The sequence below is a fragment of the Macrosteles quadrilineatus genome, unplaced genomic scaffold (genome assembly GCF_028750875.1).
Source record: "Macrosteles quadrilineatus isolate MER2022 unplaced genomic scaffold, UCM_ALF_1.0 Scaffold_13__1_contigs__length_4303367, whole genome shotgun sequence".
Classification (NCBI taxonomy): Eukaryota; Metazoa; Arthropoda; class Insecta; order Hemiptera; family Cicadellidae; genus Macrosteles; species Macrosteles quadrilineatus.
Window position 1 is genome coordinate 46216 of NW_026542606.1, and position 23000 is coordinate 69215.

General features: G+C 38.2%; 1 protein-coding gene across 1 annotated transcript in view; it reads right to left on the reverse strand.

Moving 5' to 3' along the window:
- Positions 1-1070: 1070 nt before the first annotated feature.
- The window catches only part of LOC129004960 (uncharacterized), a gene marked incomplete at its 5' end in the record, with an annotated part of 48068 nt that continues 26138 nt past the window's right edge, over positions 1071-23000 (reverse strand). The window contains 5 exons of the mRNA XM_054433688.1: positions 1071-1451; positions 2180-2326; positions 2927-3134; positions 3506-3660; positions 17584-17814. Coding sequence (XP_054289663.1) covers positions 2210-2326; positions 2927-3134; positions 3506-3660; positions 17584-17814 — 711 coding nt within the window. The remainder of the gene's footprint in view (positions 1452-2179; positions 2327-2926; positions 3135-3505; positions 3661-17583; positions 17815-23000) is intronic.

The following is a 23000-nucleotide window of genomic DNA, read 5'->3' on the forward strand; positions in this document are numbered from 1 at the left end:
ACAGGCAAACGTGTGAGTATTCAAAACAATTAAACATTTGATTTTAAATATATTTTTTTAATAATAAACCTAAAAGGTGACTTTGGAATATTAAATAAGCATCATAAATAACACTCACTTATAATATCAATTCATAGTAAAATAATTTTAAAATAAGTTTTGTTATGTATATATTAAGTTTAATTCAAGTAGAGATAATATGCATTAATAATCATCAACACCTGTTATGTTAATTAATGCAATCATTTTAAGACTGTTAAATTAAACTATGAAAACATAATTTCAGATAGAGCTTTACATTTAAAATAGTTTTATTATTCATAGATCTTTCTAATTCCTAGAAAAATATTACCCTCTTACATACACCATGTTGTATTCCTATGTTCTAGTTTTAAAATTCGAATAACTTTTTTAAGACTTTAACAGCAATGTATTAGTTTTTACAGACAGTCCAGTGTAGATACAGTGTGTATTCTGCGCGCTGGCCACTCCCACTCTGCTATTTCTCACATCCTTTTTTAAAATATAAAAAAAAACTACTAAACGATGTAAAAATAACTAACAGTAAACATGTTATATCTCATGTAATATTTACGTTCGTGCGATTATTAAGGTCCCATTTCAGTGTTTTTGTGCGATGACATTAACTAGTGTAATAGAATAACCCTAATACAGTAATGAATTGACTCTTTTATAACAATTGGTCGTAAATCAAATATTACAAAATTTGGGACGAAATAAACTAATGAAACATTTATGCACATTAATGAGCCACTTAATAAAAATGAATCTCTAAGATTTCTGTTGAGAATTCATACTGGTAAAAACAGGATTTAAAAAAATGTTTAAAAGAAAGTATTTTTTAAATATATAGAATAATAGATGACAACTAAAGTTCTTATATGAAAATGGATGGGCATTACGAAAATCAAATTTTAACTGCAGCTTTATATTGTATCATTATTTATATTTTTTTAATTGTTGAACACCAGATCGTTGTTTCATTTATAATAAAAGGAAAACCAATAAAAAACATGACATTCAGTCCCTGTATTATTTTTTGTCTTAAATATTAATGTGAAAATTCTCTTTGAATCTGACAAACTAAGTGATATTTATTTTAAGTGTGTTATTTTTTGTTTGTTGCTAGCTTTACAAGTTTGTATGTTATTATAAGTGTCTATTAAATTTATTTTCGTTAAAGACTTGAAATTTTTAAGAATACTATTCAATAAATTTGCTGTAAATTGTGTTACAACATTGATTCGAAAAGAAATACTGTGGCCTTTCCATTGTATACGACTGTTGAACTTAAAACTTAGTATTAATAGGATGGAGATCTGTAGGCTGGTGGTCCCATGGTGGAGGTGGGGACGTCAAGACGACCGATACTCCGGGTGATAGAGTCACAAGTAAACCTCAGCCTATCACACGGTGGTCACACGGTCAACCTGAAATTTGTACAAAATATTTATGTCTATTAGGCCAGATATTTCCGGTATTAAAGTAATTATTGGTTACCTTACAACAACGGTTATATTGCTTGCCTTTCTGCTTTCAAAACTGCTAGTTCAATCAAAAGCAGGCTCAATTATAAAAACAGTTTTAGTTTGTCATCAGGCTCTGAAATAATGATAAAATTTTGAAGTTTGATAGTGGTATGGAAAGGTAGTTATGTGTAGGGTAACGTTTACAAGCAAGAAATGATGCATGTAAGGAAAGTGGAGATTATGAGATATAACTACTATTTGCCAACACAATTTACACAATAAAAAAAGGCACCGGACCTGAAAATTCCTAAACATTAAAGAAGAGGGATATTCTTCATACACACGAGATAGTATATCAGGTACTATACTGTATACTAAATTCAATCTCAGGTAATAATTATCTTTTCTACCTTGTAATATTAGCTAGTCGATTTAGTATTGTGTTGTTATCCTACTACTGCTTTTCAGTTGTATGATGTTATAATCTCTCTGTGTTTCTGCTTATTACATTGTTCAAATGTTTGAATTTTGTTGAGTTTGGAAATAACAGATAGTAACAAGACCAGGGTCAGGGTAGTTCACTCACAATATAAGGTTATGCTGACGGCGAAAACAAACTAAACTCGAATATTTAACAGTGAATAATGTAAAGTTTGATTTAATCAAAAAATATTTGTATCAACACTTACCTCAACGTAGCGCACAGAATTGTCTGATTGTCAGCAAATCACCTCCTTGGGAGTGCCGACAATTGGGTCAGTATCGGAGGGGAGACTCTTGAGTCTAGAGCCTGCCTCAGCTCGGCAGACGTGGCAGAAGACACAGCAAACTGATGCCTTCAACAATTACACAAATATAAAACCTGCCAACTTTCACTATCAGTCCTGTTGAATAACAACAACTAAGATTTAAATGGACGTTTGTGGCTTAGTTTATTTGTCCACTTAGAGGAATATGGCTAAATGTAGAAACTATAGGTTTATTGATTAAAAAGGTTATTTTACACTCATTATTATAACAAACTTTCAAAAAAGACTTTTAAATAGACAGTTTAGTAATCAAACTCAACTATTGAATGAAATTGAAGATAACACGTTTTAACCTGTTTTAAAATTGAGTTAACGAATATAAAGTTTTTAATTTGGCAATATAGTTTTGAAACTATCAATTTATTTGGAAGGATGCTGGCAAAAGTATTGGTTAAGAAATGGTTACACGTTATGTGCCTTCATTTCCACAAAAATAGATTGTGCAACTTTTAAAAACTGATTTTAGAAACTTGTGATTGAGTTATAATATAATAGGTCAATGTAAATTTCCATATTAGGTACATGTTTAAACTGACATAATTTTCAATTTGTACTTTGGTTTTAAGAGATGTTGTTTTTATCAACTATATGGTGTTAAATAGCTAAAATGATTTCACATAGTATTACCACAAGTATTAGGAAGCCCAGTATCCACAGGGCCATTTGGTGAAGTGGTAGTTGAAGCAGGTAGAGGCAATGGGTGAACGCCTCGTCATAACCACTGGGGCAGTGGGAGGTACCATCACACCACAAGGAGGCATTGATACAGGCATCTAGCTCTGGACAACGATGTGGGCAGTCGGACAATGCCATGTCTGCGGTTGGGTAGTTAGGTCTAGAAAAGTAAAATAAGCTCACTATAAACATCAAAACATAACGATAATATTTTGTCAAACTAGCTCTGGACAACGATGTGGGCAGTCGGACAATGCCATGTCTGCGAGTTACAACTTGGTTAAACCTAGTTGTAACTCTTATTGGTATATAAAAAATGAAAAAAGTATTGTTGCGATAATTGTAACATAAAAGGATAGTATTTTTACAATATGTAACTAAATTTGAGGAAAGACTCGGAAATCACAAAACATGTAGTACTAAGCTATGGTACTATCAGCCAATTAACGGCCATTTACGTACCCAAACTAATTTGAACTTATGCATAACTTTAGTGAACAAACATATCAAAATAGAAAATAAATAATGTACCTTCTTGAAATCTCCATCCACGTAACAGTGTATTTTCCCGGTTCCTTGGGGAGGAACTCCACGAGAACACTACGAGTCTGTGGAGTATCGGGGATAAATCCTGGTGATTTACGTGGGGAAGTATCAGTCATCCAGCCGGCGGAAAACACCTCGACCTAGGAGTGGGAGGGATACAACCTTTTACAAACATTAGGTAGATCACAATGCTTTGGTTAACATTTGTTTACTGTAAAAGTGCGTACAAGGATAACAATGTTATGACTATGTTATTTATACTAAATCAACAGTAGATGAACTAGTATTTTGACAGGATGAAACTGTATCGTCTTAATGAGACTGTAAAGGCCGTATATCATTATTATATTGAAATATAACGTGATTTTAAATATAATGGGACATTATGTTATGTTAAAGAACCTAAGATTTGTATTTACAACTCTTAAACGTTGAAATATATTAATACTCGCGTCAATTAGTTGAAATTTACGGATCTTGTTGAAAAGCTCGCCTTCAAATCTAAAGGTTGTCTGAATTTGATTGATTAATCTGATTGAGCGTGATCGATTATTTAACCAATAGCAATTTGCCCCTAAGCTATCGACTAATGACGCATTTTAAACGTTGACGTTTGATAACAACGAGGGTAGAATCGGAAATGTTTTCTTTTAAATGAACTTTTCTTTATTTAAATTATATTTCTTCAGGTAAAAACTCTTCAGGTATGAAATACCCGATGCCATTACCATATACCATTACTGGTTACAACATTATACTTTTATATTGTCTCATTACGTTTATGTGTTTATATTAGTTTCGTTGTAAAGAAAAGTGCTATTTAAATCTCATTATTGAAATAGTTTTAAGAATAATGTTCAAATAGTAGTGAATAATAGTAATTTTTCATGTTCAAAATAAACTTCATGGACTTAATAGTGGCAAATACAAAGAGGCAACTGGAGAACATCAAACTTGTTTGAGGTTGGATTACCAAGTTATCTTTTGAGCCGTGACTATTTCCACCGGGCGAATGTCACGACTCATGATCAATGGTTCAAGTGTTTTTTTTATAGTAGGCTAGTTCAGTGTTTCTCACTCCACGACCCCGAACAAGGCTGTGGGTTTTGTTCTTATTACTCCCACCGCCGACGATTCAGAGGCTCCAAGACTTTCGTTAGCGCTGCTTCGGCATAAATTTTGCATCGTCTTACATCTTAATTTTGTAGTATGTTTGCGTTGTATTTTTGCCTTTTTCTTACTTGTGTGAAGATATTCTCTACTATGCAGTAAATTAAGAGCGCCCAGCGCGCTTGATGGGTAAGTTTGGACTTTTTTCTGATACTTAGGTTAGAGCACATGTTGCACTAGGTCTGGAACCTAGTCTTGGGGTCGTGGAACCCTTTCGATAGTTAGTTTCCCTGTTCTCTGTTGTTTTGTATAATTCAGGGCTTTGCCCGAAATGCTAGGCCTAGAATTGACTGAGAAATGTTTGTCGGAAAGCCGCTATTTGAGAGAAACTGCCAAGTCAGTTTTGGGTCCTTCTGACTGTTTTGTGGTAGGCCTAGGCTTACTATTTTTGCTCAGTAAATGTAAATGTCTTAGGCTACTAACTCTGGTAGTCTTTTGTTTCTGTGTCCCGTACAATTTTTAGTGTTGTTTTGTCTTGTAAAATGTTCAGTTTGTGTTACCCAGTCAAGTAAGGTTAAAGTCTTTTATTTTGCTTTGTCCTTGCCAAACTAGTTAAATTAAGTTGAATTATCTGCTCTTAAAGCTCCCCAGAAAGTTTGAGTCATTTTACTCAAGTTTTAAGAAAGTTATGAGGAATTAAGAGTTTGGCAATTCTCCATTCAGGTTTGAACTGGGTAACCAAAAGGCCAACTGGTTTCAGCCTTTGAGTTAAGGTTTGGGATGGTCTGGAAAAGCTGCTGGAACATTTCCCCCAGCTTTTAAGACCATTCCGAACAGATTCGGATCACAACTTTTGGAGAAATTAGCAAAAATACATGAGTCGTTGCGTTAGGCCTAAATTTTGTTTGGAACGTTTTTTGTCAATTTTAAAGTATTTCTCTGTGTTTAAGTGTCAATTGTTCTCTGTTAACTTGTTCTTCTGGCCACTTTGGACCAGACAATTTAAATATTTTCTCTCTATTGGTGAAATTTACCACTGTCACATACCTGTCTGGCCTGCTGACGGTTTTACCGCAAATATTAATGTTACCATTCTTGTACTGTTTAACCTGTTAATTGTTATGTTTAGAATATTGTTATTGTTTGAAATGTTTTACATTGATAAAGAGCTGTTAAAGAGAGATAAACCTTTTAAAAATTTATAATTTTTTTTGAAAATATTATGTTAGGCCTAATCTGTGGATTTTTGGAAGTCAGTGAAAATAGTGAAATGTGTGACAGTGAATTTTGCGGATATGGACTTGAACTCTTTCTGGTACTACTGTGTTTCTGGGTTTGTTACTCAGGGCCCGTGAGGAGGAACATGTAGCAGCCGCATCAGCATTGACGGAGTGGATTCTACTGCTCTTGGCCACCCCTGGATCATGGCCCCCCTCTTCCGTCATGCTCGTTTCCCCCTCCGGTGCTGCTTGCCCAGAACCATTGAACTGAACGCCCTACCGCAAGTTACTTAGACCTAATTTATTGTTACCGCTATGGACTGAGGGATTTTAATTGTTATTTTGTTAATTTGTGCACAGATCTCTATTAATTGTTATTCCTTTTAAATTTTAAATTCTTTAGCCTAGGCTACTTGTTGATTTTTTTAGATTTTATAATTTTTTTTACATATTCTATTAAATTTCAATTTTGGGGCCCCTAAATTTTCTATAGTTACCATGAAATGAATTTATTAAAAGAGTCATTAGATATTTCATTGTTGTAATTTGTTAATTTAAAAGGTTAAAACTGATTAAATTTACTTTGACTGAAATTAGCCTCACAAAACTCACAAAACTTTCCAGCAGCTTTTCCAGACCATCCCAAACCTTAACTCAAAGGCTGAAACCAGTTGGCCTTTTGGTTACCCAGTTCAAACCTGAATGGAGAATTGCCAAACTCTTAATTCCTCATAACTTTCTTAAAACTTGAGTAAAATGACTCAAACTTTCTGGGGAGCTTTAAGAGCAGATAATTCAACTTAATTTAACTAGTTTGGCAAGGACAAAGCAAAATAAAAGACTTTAACCTTACTTGACTGGGTAACACAAACTGAACATTTTACAAGACAAAACAACACTAAAAATTGTACGGGACACAGAAACAAAAGACTACCAGAGTTAGTAGCCTAAGACATTTACATTTACTGAGCAAAAATAGTAAGCCTAGGCCTACCACAAAACAGTCAGAAGGACCCAAAACTGACTTGGCAGTTTCTCTCAAATAGCGGCTTTCCGACAAACATTTCTCAGTCAATTCTAGGCCTAGCATTTCGGGCAAAGCCCTGAATTATACAAAACAACAGAGAACAGGGAAACTAACTATCGAAAGGGTTCCACGACCCCAAGACTAGGTTCCAGACCTAGTGCAACATGTGCTCTAACCTAAGTATCAGAAAAAAGTCCAAACTTACCCATCAAGCGCGCTGGGCGCTCTTAATTTACTGCATAGTAGAGAATATCTTCACACAAGTAAGAAAAAGGCAAAAATACAACGCAAACATACTACAAAATTAAGATGTAAGACGATGCAAAATTTATGCCGAAGCAGCGCTAACGAAAGTCTCGGAGCCTCTGAATCGTCGGCGGTGGGAGTAATAAGAACAAAACCCACAGCCTTGTTCGGGGTCGTGGAGTGAGAAACACTGAACTAGCCTACTATAAAAAAACACTTGAACCATTGATCATGAGTCGTGACATTCGCCCGGTGGAAATAGTCACGGCTCAACCTCCCTCCCCAAAAGAGGACACTCCTCTCCAAAAGGGACAAACAAACAAGCCTCTCCCCCACTTCCTGAAAAGAGATTGACCTGAAAGACAACTCAAGTGTCTGTGGTGGGGAACGCCAAGGGACTTCCAAACTGAGGGGAAAACTCACCCCCAGGGTTTGCTCTGGCCAGAGCTGGAAAATTTTGTGAGGGAAATTCCTTCGCAGAACACAGGGGACAGGAGAAGTGATCAGGTTCTCTGGCCCAGTGCACTTCCCACCCAGACACAAGAGGAAAGAAAATTGCCTACGGAAGAGTTCCGCGGAAGGGCTTGAGATGAGAAATGTGCGCCCTCCGGAACACTTTTCCAGTCCGCGGATCTCCAAGCTCCGCCGTGACAGGCGTCAAAAACCTCAGGATGCGGTGGGGGCCTGACCACCGATGACACAACTTTGCAGCTCTCTTGTCCACAGCCGAACTGGCTGGATGAGCTTTACAAAACACCAAATCCCCCACCTGGAAAGGGTTGTCTACTCTACCACGATTGTGCTTCCTCCGGACCAATTCCCTAGCTCTGATCAAGTTTCTCCTGGCCGCTTGCCAAGTTGCCTTGACATCAGCCGCACCAGGAGGTGGCAGAAGGTCGCCAATTCCCCACACATTCGCTAACGGGTTGTTAGGCGGATAGCCTAGAAACAGCTCGAAAGGGACCGCCTTGTGACTCTCATGGTGAGCAGTATTGAAAGCAAACTGAAGCCAAGGGAGTTCCTGATCCCAGGTGGTCTGCTTGTCAGCATGGAAAGCTATGAGAGCGGAACGAAGATTGCGATTGAACCTTTCAGCATGAGAAGGCTGTGGATAGTAAGGGGAAGTAGTCACATGGCGGATTCCGTGCCCAAAGCACATTCTTTTGAACAGATGGGAAACAAACTGTGTTCCGTTGTCGGAAACAATGGTGGCGGGTATTCCAAAATGTTGGAAGAGGTGAGTTCGAAGTACCTGCACGGTGAGCTGTGCAGTGGCATTCCTTAAGGGGAAAAGCCAACAAAACTTGGAGAAGGCATCCACACAAACAAGTAGGAACTTATTTCCTGACTTGCTACGCGGGAGAGGCCCTACATAGTCAATGAAAACCTTCTCCAAAGGTCTTTCCGCCACCTCAGATGACAACAAACCAAACTTAGAGTTTTGAGCGGGCTTGCTCAGTGAGCACGTTTGACAAGAACGTACCCTAGCAGCAAGATCCCGATCCATACCCTTCCAGATGAACATTTCCCTAACCTTCGCAATGGTCTTGTGGATACCTAGATGCCCACCCACAGGAGAAGAATGAAAATACTCAAAGACCATAGGGATTAGAAGACTAGGCAGCACAACTTTAGGTTTACCTCGCTGCCGAGCGCGACAGCAAAGGGCACCCTGGGACAGAAAATATGGGGGGTGGGCTCCCCCATTTTGAAGCTCACCAATGATCTTTGCCAGCTCAGGATCCTTCAGCTGATGGGGAATGAAATCAGAAAAGGCGAGTGGAAACTCCAAGAGCACGGCACAACCCGGTTGCTCTTGGTCAGAAGGAGGATCGTCGGGTGAATGGTACATCCTAGATAGTGTGTCCGCAATCACATTCTGAGTGCCTCGAACGTGTTGCACTTGGAACTTAAGGGACGATATTTGGACAACCCAACGACCAATTTTCCCAAGCTGGCGTGGATGTGCAAGAAGCCACGAGAGTGCCTGGTTGTCGGTTTCCAATAAAAACTCCTTGTGCTCCAAAAAGCGTCTGAATTTATTGACTCCAAACACGACAGCCAAACACTCGAGTTCATACACCGAAGAGCTTTTCTTTTCGCAGGGACTCAAAGTGCGTGAGGCGTACGCAATTGGCTGCCTAACACCATCCACCTCTTGTGACAACACAGCCGCAATTGCGACGGAGGAAGCATCTGTTTGCAAGACAAAGTTTTGATTGAAATCCGGCATCGCCAAAACAGGGGGCTGCATGATAGCCTCCTTGAGAAGGTCAAAAGACGTCTGCTGCGCTTCACCCCAGACAAACTTGGCGCCCTTCTTCCGAAGCTCATTGAGAGGAGCCGCCAATTCAGCAACATTGGGTATGAAGCGTCGGTAAAAACCTACCATGCCGATGAACCTAGCAATACCCTTGACATCTCTGGGAGGAGGAAACTCCCTGATAGCCTGGGTTCTAGCGGGGTCGATGCAGACGCCTCTATGAGAGATAAGATGACCAAGGAACGAAATTTCCGGCTTTGCAAAACTAACCTTGTCAGGATTCACGGTAAGGCCAGCCCTATTCAATCTACTCATGACTTCTTCAAGATGAATCAGGTGATCTTCGAAGCTCTCACTGTACACCAAGAGATCGTCGAGGTAATTGAACACAAACTTGAACTTGACATCATGAAAGATGGAATCAAGGAGTCTGGTGAGAGTCTGGGCCCCCACAGCAAGACCCATCGGAACTCTTGTGAACTGATACAAATTCCACGGAACGCAGAAAGCAGTGAGAGGTCGAGACTCAGGTTTCAAAGGAATCTGATGATAGGCCTGATTCAGATCAAAAACAGAAAAATACTTGGCCTTACCGAACCAATCAAACGCAGAATGCAAATCGGGGAGAGGCACAGAGTCGATTTCAATTTGCGCATTCAATTTGCGATAGTCCAAAACCATTCGGGACTTGCCATTGGGTTTTGGGACGAGAAAAGCTGGACTAGCGTAGCTCGAACGGGAAGGTTCAATGACACCATTTTCCAGAAGTTCGTCAATGATTTTTCTGAGAGTTTCCATTTTGGGTGGAGCTAATTTGTATGGGTGAGAGCGAACGGGACGGGTATCTGTTAGACGAATCTCGTACTCTAACAGGTTAGTGACTCCAAGCTTTGGCGTCAGCACATCTGGGAAACGAGAACACAAGGTTCTGATGGCTTCAGCCTCGCAAGTAGTCAGATGCCCTAACGGATCAATTGTTGGCTTGCCGGGTATCTCAGGCTCGACTACCGCAGCACCACCACCAATTTCATCAGCAAAAGATATTAATACCCGCCTCGCAAATCGGAAAAAACACTGACCTCTGCCTAAATCCAAAATTAGGCCAGTGTGCTTGATAAAATCCGCTCCCAAAATGACAGGGAAACAAAGGTCCTTAGCCACCCAAAAACTCCAAACCCAAGAAAAATGTTCAATTTTGAACTTGAAACGGGCTTCATAGATGATGGGAAGGGGTGAATTTGACGCAGTCCAGCAGATAGGGGTTTTTCGCTCAACTTGCTTGATAAGCCCAGACGATTCAAGTTTTTCAAAAAGGGACAAGGAAATGAGGCAACGGGCTGACCCAGAATCCACTAGGGCCTTCCGCACCGTGGAACCTATGAAGATGTTGAGACGTGGGCAAGTTGAGCGCGCCGCTTTCACGCCCATGGTAGCAAGGCCCGCAATCCCCCGCAGCAGAGGCTCGGTCACAGGCACAACACTCCCAGAAGGGGAGGCAACAGAAACATTAACTGACTTTAACTTAGACTTTGACTTACTTGAAAAAACTTTCGAATTATTGCCCTTTACATTATCACCAACAACCTCACAGGAAGGATTGGGCAAATTTTCCTCCTGTGAGCAAACTAGTTTTTTGGACCACGTCCAAAATTTCCACCTTGACGGCAATGCCGCCGAATGTGACCTGGTTGCCCACAACCAAAACAAACAACAGGTTGCCTCTGCCACTGCGGCGGTTCAGGACCCAACACTCCCACGGGTGCTACGACAGCATGATGACCAGCTAGGGGAAGATGCCCCGCCGCTTGGTCTCTCTGAAAATCAGCGCCCTGGACAGATCTCGAAAGGATGGAAAGTCTGTCCAGATCCGCAAAAGATGAAGGTCGTGGTGCAAAAACCAGACGGGAGCGTTCCTCAGGCTTCAACCCCTGAAGCACAATGTCAATGAGCTCAAGCTCACTGATCCCCAAACGCAAGACCCTTTCCACCGTGCGAATGTCCCCCACGTACTGGCTGAGAGACTCGGCTGGCTGCTGAGGACGAAAAACTCTCTCAACTTTCAGCTTCTCCATGACCCGACGGGGCATGAAAAGCTCCAAAACTTCTTTATGAAAAACATCAAAGGTGACGCCTCTGCGCAAACAATCAAGCAATCTGTCCCCCAACGGTTTCAGACAGTATGGAGCAATGAGTTCCATCAAAGTTGCGTCTGACATGCCAGGGTATTCACGCATGCGCAAAACACTCTCCAGAAAAAAACAAAGACCATTCACATCTAACCCGTCCACCGGCCGGAAACCACTCAGGACAGAGGCAAGGGGATGGGGAAGTTTGCCAAAGGAGTTAGAGATGGAAGGGGAACTATGAACTTGAGAAGGAAAGGGAGATGGGGACTGGACATTCAGCGTAGCCGCAGCCAAGGTGGACGTGTGAGAGGGGGACGGTGTGACATTTGCATTTGACATTTGAACATTTGCAGGCAACTGGAGCAGTGTACTTGGCGTAGGCGGAGCCTGGGGGGTACCCACTGGAGTCACATCAACTGACCTTGGTACTTCGTTTGAAGTTTCCGAAGAACGGTTGTCTTCAAAAATTTCAACTTTCTCCTTGACAGACTTTCCTGCCTTAATACTCTCCAAAATACCTTCCAGCTCAAGAATTCTGGCTTCCACCCAGCTCTTGTCCTCGTCTTGGATTTCAGGTTGCCCCAAAACCAAGAGTAGACGCTTACGCCAGTGCGTCAGCTGTGTGATAGCAGAACCCTTAGCTGAGCCCGTAGGCAAACTACTCCAACTATCAATTTCCCCACTTAGCTCTTCCATCCTCTCTTTACATGCCTCCAGTTCCTCATCCAAACTGAGCGACTCAACCCAAGCTTGAGGCATAGTAGCAATTTGTCTGAACTGTGTACGCAAAGTGCGTACATCAGTTCCAGGAGTCTCCCCCCGGGACCGCACCTCGTACACCAGCTCCGGCTTCCTCAAATATTCCGGCACAATTGACGCCATACCGAGTCTCAACCAGTACTTGACTCAAAACAGACAACAAAAATTTTTTCACAAAACAAACACAGAAATTTAATTCCTAAGGCTTCTGGACGTTGATGCCTACGCACCTGATGGGGCCCAAAAGAAGAACCTGCCCATTCATACCGCAAGTACCGCAAGAAAAAACAACAACAAATGACCCACGAACGTACACACACACAAACATACACCGATACATACACTAGACAACACCTAACACTTGTGTGATGGGGTGTACACACAAACTTTTTTTTTTTTTTTTTTTTTTTTTTTTTGACACATGACCATGCTTTTGACACTCTTGCTCCCGAAGGATGCAAGTCATTACCACCGATTCCACCCGGTGCCTCGGCCAAAGGGCGAGCTCCTAATAAAATGTGTTTACGCCCCACCACAACAACAACAAGACCTTTTTCCAAAACTGCCAGGCCAGAACATTTCCAAGAAACCAATCCATCCACGGCTCTTCAAAACAAAACAAAAACAGAACGTGGACAGCGATCGCATCTCTAAGTATCCGAGTCGTGAAACCAAGTTTCACGACAAGGCACTCAGGACGCAACCCACTAACCACGCTCTGCTACCAGATGAACCATGCCCTCGTGCCTGCACCCAGACTAACGAAAAGGAAGCGTGATCCATGCGCAGGCCCGAGGAGCGGCTCACAAAACTTTACTTAACAAATGAGAACCATGGATGGAGGTTCAAGAACAACACGCCATTTGAGAGAAACGAGCTGTCATTAACCATTTAAAAGAATAACACAACAATAATTAACAATAATACATGAATTAAATACTCTCAATTAAACTTTAAAAAATTTTGATACCACTCTGACCTACTCACTTACAAACATTAATTTAAAAAAAATTCAAAATAGGCTAATTTCAGCTCGTTTCTCTCAAATGGCGTGTTGTTCTTGAACCTCCATCCATGGTTCTCATTTGTTAAGTAAAGTTTTGTGAGCCGCTCCTCGGGCCTGCGCATGGATCACGCTTCCTTTTCGTTAGTCTGGGTGCAGGCACGAGGGCATGGTTCATCTGCAGAGCGTGGTATTTTTGCTAATTTCTCCAAAAGTTGTGATCCGAATCTGTTCGGAATGGTCTTAAAAGCTGGGGGAAATGTTCCAGCAGCTTTTCCAGACCATCCCAAACCTTAACTCAAAGGCTGAAACCAGTTGGCCTTTTGGTTACCCAGTTCAAACCTGAATGGAGAATTGCCAAACTCTTAATTCCTCATAACTTTCTTAAAACTTGAGTAAAATGACTCAAACTTTCTGGGGAGCTTTAAGAGCAGATAATTCAACTTAATTTAACTAGTTTGGCAAGGACAAAGCAAAATAAAAGACTTTAACCTTACTTGACTGGGTAACACAAACTGAACATTTTACAAGACAAAACAACACTAAAAATTGTACGGGACACAGAAACAAAAGACTACCAGAGTTAGTAGCCTAAGACATTTACATTTACTGAGCAAAAATAGTAAGCCTAGGCCTACCACAAAACAGTCAGAAGGACCCAAAACTGACTTGGCAGTTTCTCTCAAATAGCGGCTTTCCGACAAACATTTCTCAGTCAATTCTAGGCCTAGCATTTCGGGCAAAGCCCTGAATTATACAAAACAACAGAGAACAGGGAAACTAACTATCGAAAGGGTTCCACGACCCCAAGACTAGGTTCCAGACCTAGTGCAACATGTGCTCTAACCTAAGTATCAGAAAAAAGTCCAAACTTACCCATCAAGCGCGCTGGGCGCTCTTAATTTACTGCATAGTAGAGAATATCTTCACACAAGTAAGAAAAAGGCAAAAATACAACGCAAACATACTACAAAATTAAGATGTAAGACGATGCAAAATTTATGCCGAAGCAGCGCTAACGAAAGTCTCGGAGCCTCTGAATCGTCGGCGGTGGGAGTAATAAGAACAAAACCCACAGCCTTGTTCGGGGTCGTGGAGTGAGAAACACTGAGCTAGCCTACTATAAAAAAAACACTTGAACCATTGATCATGAGTCGTGACATTCGCCCGGTGGAAATAGTCACGGCTCAACCTCCCTCCCCAAAAGAGGACACTCCTCTCCAAAAGGGACAAACAAACAAGCCTCTCCCCCACTTCCTGAAAAGAGATTGACCTGAAAGACAACTCAAGTGTCTGTGGTGGGGAACGCCAAGGGACTTCCAAACTGAGGGGAAAACTCACCCCCAGGGTTTGCTCTGGCCAGAGCTGGAAAGTTTTGTGAGCCGCTCCTCGGGCCTGCGCATGGATCACGCTTCCTTTTCGTTAGTCTGGGTGCAGGCGCGAGGGCATGGTTCACTTTCCAGTTCCAAAGTTCGTCAAACTTAATTAGGAATCAGTTTTGGATTTGATCAAGAAGACGTCTTTGAAATGTAAGCCTTATCAAGTTAGGCTCTAACAGAATATTACATCCACCGTGGGATCTGCAATATTAACCTCAGCTAAATCAAGAATTGCGGAACAAAATTAAACATTTTAAGTTTAAATTACAGTATATTTTTATAAGACAGCCAAAGTTCTGTTTTTTTTTCTTTATTTTTTTTATGTAGTTTTCAGTTTGGTTTTCATAGGTATGAACAATGTTCGTCCAAATATTCTGGAAGTGAAAAAAATCCATAACTTGTTATTTTCTAACGACAACAGTTTTTTTTTTTAATTATTGTGTAAATTTACAATTATTCAGTTTAGTAATTTTCATTCATGTTAATACGTGCTATTACGAAGTGCTATAACATAGCAATTCAAAACTGAGAATTTAACTTATCTAGGGGTTTTCTATTTAAATATGATATACGAGTATAAAAGATAATAATACCTACGACCTTTTTCTAATGTTGCCGTTTCAGTTCAGTTTTTAGAATGGAAAAGTTTCTCATAACAGCATTGTTTACTATCATAACAGCATATTTTTTCTCATAACAACACGGGTAACGGACCAACGAGATTCAAGGATTGAGAGAGAAGAAGAAAAATTTTAATTATTCGAAATCAACTGATCAGCTGTTCAGGCCAATTTAATTGTTGAGTGGTGCAATTAGTGTTTGGTACCACTATAACATTATAACTGGAGTAACCACTCTGTGTTCAAAAAACGTACCACTGTTTTTGCTGGTTTTGTTTTAGAGTTTCGTTTTGTTAGGTTGGCCGGGTGATCGGGTTGGTGGGACTTGTCAAATTACAGGCAAAATCAAGATGGCGTCATCCTGTTTTGTTGATATGTGGTAAACAAAAATCTCTGCCAACTCAACATTATGATTGCAATATAAGTTTATTTATTTATTTTACGAACAAGAGCAACCCATTTAAACCGATGGTCGTTATTTAATCAAATGCCATAGGCCTATTGGCCTAAACCAATATCTCCAAACCAGGAAACTTGACTAGCCTATATTTACCACATAGTTTGAAAAGAGGTAAATAAGTTAGTATTTATTTACTATCAAACAAAAACCATTTATAATACAACTTTAAATACAGAGGTTTTAACGTGCAATAACTTAAATAAGTTTTTGATACAAGTCCTTGAAATAACGGATAACATAACCCCAAATGAATAGTATGGTTAGGTTAGAATGAATTGGAATTATTTGACAGCATCCCACCAACCGATCACACGGCCAACATAACAACACGAAACACCAAAAACAAACCAGCCAAAACAGTGGTACGTTTTTCTCTAACGTTTAACCAGAGAGTAGTGACTCCAGTTATAATCTATATCTCAATGTTTGGTACAGTTTAGTTTCATCACTGTCAGTGGCAATAAAAAGGTTATAAACGAAAACATAACCTCTCTTAGAACTTATGAGTAGTGATTTTTAGTAATTTATACACTGTCGTAGGTGAAGTAAAGTACGCAACTAGGGTTAATAGTGTTAACGACACTAGTAGAAGTTGTTAAGGCTCTTATCTTAAATTTTCTACACGAGTCGTTAACACTATCTTTAAGCAATCGTTGCGACACGAGTAGAAAATTCACTTAAAAACTTCTACCAGTGTCGTTAAGACTATTTACGCGAGTTGCGTACACTACTTTACCTACGACAGTGTTTTAATTACTAAAATCACTACGCATAACTTCTAAGATAGGTTATGTTTTAGTTTATAACCTCTCATTGCCACTGACAGTGATGCAACGAAACATTGTATCAAGTACTAATTGCACCACTTAAAAATTGGCCTGAACAGCTGATTAGTTGAAGTTCGAATCAATGCAATTTTACTTCTTTTCTCTCAATCCTTGAACCTCATTGGTCCGTTACCCGTGTTGTTAAATAAAACTATGCTGTTATGTAAAGCAATGCTGTTTTTTGAAACTTTTCAATTCTAAGAACTGAACAGAAACGGCTAGTTTACAAAACGGTCGTAAACAATATTTACTTACGTTTTAAATTGTAAACATCGCATTGAATATTCAACCTTTAGTCACAGTACATTTACCACCTATTCCTTAAGGTCCATTTCCTATCCTGCGACTGTTACGACTCTAGCCGCGCGTCTAGAGCCGTACGGTTGGAGACGCTTGTCTCGATTCCTATGCCGCGACTCCTACGACTCCCACGACTAGTGACTAGTGAAATTGCACTACTGACAGTCATGGAATAAGCACAGTTGGCAGCGAATATATTACTTGGAGAAAAGGAGGAAAAGGAATTATTAATGTGCATGGTAAAAAACAATGAACAACCTAATCCATTGTTCATGGTACGGTGACATTAAGGGTTTCAGAGTATTCTTATACAGAGACATCTTCTTCAAGTATTGGGGGTGAACGTATGGGTGGTGACGAACCAGTTCCATCAACTTTGAATCATCTATGAAGGTACACACCTCAAAATTCGTATGTAAAAACTATAAATTCGTTACAGCCGCGCGATAGGAAACGGTTGCATTTACTTTGCATTAAAGCAGTCAATTTTTTCAGCCGCGCGGCTGGAGCCGTAGCAGTCTCAGGATAGGAAATGGACCTTTACTTCAACATAAAGCGTTGCTAGGGAGTATACTGTACGTATGCTGTCGTTAGAGCGTATTCGATTCAAGACAATACTACTGTTATAGTTCGATTTTAACTCGATTTTTTTAAACTGAAAACTTATTTATCTTTAAACTAACTACATATCTTTCTTTTACAACCGAAATATCAATGATATACCAGCGAGTTGTGAGCTGAATCTTGGTCCAGGGGGCACACAAGAACTTGCTGGCCTCCCCCTCCTGAATGAAGCAACATGCGATTCCGGGTGGGGCATCGACTGGATGACGAAACGGAAGTAGAGTTGGAATCAACTGGGGCAGCACCACGTATCACTGTTCCCTTGATCTGGACGTATAGGAACCTTGCGTCTAGAGGAGTGATGACCCAGGGATGACCTTCACAGTTTACCTGCAAAGGTTGAATTGTATTTACAAAAGAACCCTGACTTGTTAAAATCTTTTCACTAACTACAAGATTTAATCAAAATAAAACTTTTCCTAATCAATTAATTTATGATGCTAAGTAAAGGTAACAAGGTGAGGGATTAAGCAAATAGATCCTCCTGTTTAAAATAAAATAAATAAATATAATAATTTAAAACAATATGAAAAATTGGTTGTAAGGGTATCTGTATAACAACAAAAATATCTTTATATTTTCCTACAGCTTACTTATTTATCAATAGTGTGGTGTGACCCTTTCTCCGACCCATGGTGACACAGTGGATAAAAATACAGTATGTGATTCTTTAAGTTGCTGTAGAAATTAGTTACAACACCCCAAAACATTGGCTATAAACATTCAGTTGCACCAATAAAATGAATTTCATTCTCTTAATTACTGTAATACAATTAACTGAGTTGAAAATTTAAATTCTTGAATTCGTCCAAATGCAAACAGATAAAATGTGACTGTTTTAGGTTTTTTTCATAATGTACTTACATTTTTAAACTCAACCTCATAGATATTTCTGAATACTTGAAGCATGGGGCCCCGGGGCCCTAGATCAATATCGAAATCAGAACTAACCCACAGAATTTTGAGTACATGTATCTCAGGACATGTATATGTATTTTATTAAAGTTAATCTAATTAGTTTAGGTGGTTTTGCATTATATAATGATGATGCTGAAAGCCAGACGAAACCTAGTTTGTAAAATTCATCATATAGATGTATAGAATGTATTTAGTTGGAGAGGGAATACTAAATAATTGTTATGAAAATTTTATCAAAATTTGTTCATGAACATAAGTAGTCTATTATCAAAAAGTATAAATAAATAGATTTAACACGTATCACACTTTAAATAATGATAATATATAAGTGGGTTTTAGTTATTGAGTTAAAACGTCATTGAAACGTGAGTGGAAGAAACTTAGTTAAGCAATCAACATCAAAAGACAATAATTGTCAATTAACAGCCAAATTAACTGACAAAGGAAAAAGTGAAAATCAAAGAGTTGTCTGGTGGCATATTCATAGACTTGCTAATTGAAAATTTAGCCTAACATTTTATCCTACACATAAAAATTAAAACTTGATAACATGTGTTTAATTTTATAATTTCTTTTATTGAGATTCGAAAACTAACATAGTTTTAACAACTAAAAAATTCAATAACTGCAATATTTCAATAGAACGAAATATGTAGATAGGTGAATTATATACAAACACATATATATTACTGACAAAGTACAAAATGCGGGTATTGTAAAGAACTACTTGGCAGTATATTACCTGAAGCGTTTAGACAAAGTATAAAATAAAGATATTTGTTCAAATAAACTCTTTACAATATGAAAATATTTTTCCTACAGTCACCCGACAAAGTGGGGTTCCTTGCACTGATTATAGTAAAGAAAGCTGCCAATTGCTTCATATACTTACTTTGCTGCACACTTTTTACTTTGTAGAACATCAGTATTTCAACCAAACAACAAAAAACAGAGTGCTTTTATTATGCACGTAATCCGTGTACGCTTGGAAATAGGTTGGCAACATAAACGATCAGCTGGTGCAGCGTTTCCTATTTCGTTCATTGATTGGATTTAGCCTAACCTAAAAGCATGTTGTACAGTGTTTGAAAGACTAATTATTTATATGATTTATAGTAACTGTGGGAAAAATATAATGTGGTTAGGTTAGTAAAGTTTATTTCAGTTTAGACTGGCTAATGCCTAAGTCCATTCATTTTAAGATACAAAATACCCGTCTACCTGGAAATAATTCTCTAAATGGTGAAACTTTGCACATTTGTAGGACTAGTACCTAGTAACAACATATCAAACATCAACATTCGTGTATGCTGTGCTTTAAATAGATTTAATTGAAAATTAATCAGACAAAGGGAATTTTACTTAGTGTACAGGTTTGCTGCGGCGGGGGTATTGTTTATACATTACACTAGACTTGAATCAGCACAGTAGTTACCAACAGTTATTGGGGACGTGGTTTATTCTGTAGTTAACAATCACAGTTTATTTAAATAACGTTAGATTTAATAAGTATTTAGGTTTGCTACTCCAGGGAGGATTATAAAATTTGTTATTTTTATCAATATATTAATAGCTTAGTATGAAATAAATAAATTTTCTAAGTTTATTAAAAAGATATCCATAAACTTGCGAACATCAACAGTTCTTATTTTCCATAAAGAATATCATAGGAATTTTAAAATTAATATTAATTTAAATTTTCCTCAATAACCGTTTGAGGTAGGACTAGTAATGCCATAACTAACAAGATGTATTTTTTCTGTTCTTTAACTTTTGTTAGAACAACATTTCTGTATTTCCAACGGTTTGTGAAATATGGTAAAGAAGGTGAAAATCGCCATTTTCCAAGATGGCTGCCGTAGCACAGCATGCACGAATTTAATTCTTATAATTTAAAATTGATTGTTGATATGCTGTTACTGGTTATTAGTGCTACACATGTGCACAGTTTCAACATTTAGGGAATAATTTCCACTTAAAACCTTAAAATGGCTAGATTATAAATTGAAATCAAAAGTCTAACGAGTTTCTTTAAAATAATGAAACATTTTGTATATGATTAGGTTTTGTTGGCTTGGGTTAGTTTATTTTGGATTAGATTAGTTAATGCTAAAAAAAGAAAAAAGTCCTAAAACAGCGTATTTTTTTAAACGTTGCCTGGAGTGGCAAAAGCATTCTGTAGAATGACAAGGCAAATTAAATAATGAGGCTTATTTGATACTTTGACGGGCTGATAAATTTTAGGCATAGAATACCTGATTATACAGGGGGGCTGAAAAGTAACTTGCACCCTACCTTAACTTTTGAACATTTTGAGATATTTAAAATCGTTTTGTGGCAACCATCTTAAAAATGAGGGGCTACAATAATTATGGTTAATTTTGAAAATGTTTCCCTCTTGGGTAATGGTGGTAGGGGGTAGTATAATTATACTATTTTTGGCAAATACCATTGATAAGATAGAAATAACATATATAAAATAAACGGTATCAGCATTCTGACACATACTTTCTCCCATAAGTTTGTCAACAACCTTGATCATGTGTAAGCGGTGAGAGTAAATATACGGAATTGGGATTAGTACAACTTTGTTCAGAATTTAAAGGACTACATACAAAATTTTATCAAAATCGTTCGGGACAGTTTTGTGAAAATCCGATTTTCCGTTATTTTATGGGGTTTTATGGGAAAATAGCATAATTTACAATAACTTTTGAACCGTAGTTTTTACAGAAATGGGATTTGTACCATTTTGTTCAGAATATAAAGAACTATAACATACCAAATTTTTATCAAAATCGTTCGGGCTGTTTTTGTGAAAATCCAATTTTTCCGTTATTTTATGGGGTTTTATGGGAAAATTCCATTAAAAATTATTTTTTTTTATGAAAAAACTATTAAAACTTTAAGGACCATAATATACTATGTTAAATTAAAACCGGATTTTTTTCTAAAATCCTATTTTTTGTTATTTTATGGGGTTTTTATGGGAAAATAACATAATTTGCCATAACTTTTGAACCGTAATTTTTACAGAAATGGGATTTGTACTATTCTGTTTAAAATTTAAAGGGCTACAACATACTAAATTTTTATCAAAATCGTTCGGGCCATTTTTGAGAAAATTCGATTTTTCCGGTTTTTTATGGGTTTTTATGGAAAAATCCCCATTAAAAATCAAAATTTCAAAAAAATGAAAAAAAACGCCTGGAGATACCATGGATTAGAGCCTACATACCAAATTTCATCGAAATCGGACTACAGGTGCAGTCCCTAGCTCTGTACACATCCAGACACATTAAGACTATTTATTGGGTTTATTGTACAGGGTTTTTGTGAGCCCTTCACACCATACTTGGAGGATCTACTGTGACAGCCTACAGGACTTGCCTACTGTGATTACCAGTATCTTCACACCTATCTGGACCTCATTGACCCCGTGACCTGTGTGCTATCTACTTGTGTGAGACAAATCGGTCTAGACCGGAATTCCCTTGATAGCTACCTTGTGCGGTGGACTTGGTGAGTGACATATTTACCTATTATTTATTGCCTGGACTTAACAAGGACTTATTGGAGGACAGCCCAAGACACTTGGACTATTCACGCCTGCCCGGATTAATCTTTTAGGTTAAATGGGGCCCCGGTCATTGAGTTTTCATGTGTTTGTAATTTAGCTAGTAAGATTTTGGTTAGTGTTTGTGATTGTATTTATATGTCTTTGAAACTGTGCATTTTAGGTGAGCTATTGAATGCTTTGAGCTACAGAAGGGGGATTATCTGATCTAGAATTATAGTCGGTTTCTTATCCAGCCATTTGAGCACACCTCAGAGGGAAAAGATATTACTTTGATTGCAATACTGTATTCACAAATCAATTGATTTATCTATTTAATTATTTGTTAATTGCTAGTGATTGTCAATTGCTCTTGATTGCCTTAATTTCAAAGGATTAGATCCTTGGTTGCATGGAAATGTAAATCATAAATTATTGTTCCATTGACCTTGTGTATTATCATATTTGGTATAATAAATTCTCTAGCATGGCCATGTACACAAGCGTTGTTGTGTTCCTGTGTACTGTCTAGTTTAAAAATTTATTGTTGTAAGTTGGTTTAATTATTGATTAGTTGATTACTTTTGACACTTAAAAGGATTTTGAACTTAGTAAACTACCCAAAAGTTCTTGGTTAGTAGTAAACTATATAGCCTGAGTTATCTAGTTATATCATCAACTGATAAGGGGTAGGTGAGTTCTATGCTAAACTGGGTAACCATTTACTACTACTGATTATAAGTGAACTTGCTGATAATAGTATTATTGTTGTTGTCATTTTGGAGTAATATTTGGTTTGAATTTGGTAAGCTATTAGCCGCCCAGCTGATTGTTTCTTTTTGTTATCTCATCCAAAATATCATCCCATGAGTACAGGAGAACTTCCTTGTTGGACCCTGTTTTAAATTCTACTCTACAACACGGTGGCGCCCAGAAATAAACACTAAGAACATTCAGTTTGGATTATTTAGTAAGGTGTAAGCTTTGAGTTGGACCACCCCTTCTCCCTGAGAAAGCTGAGGCAAATTTGGGAAAGGTTACA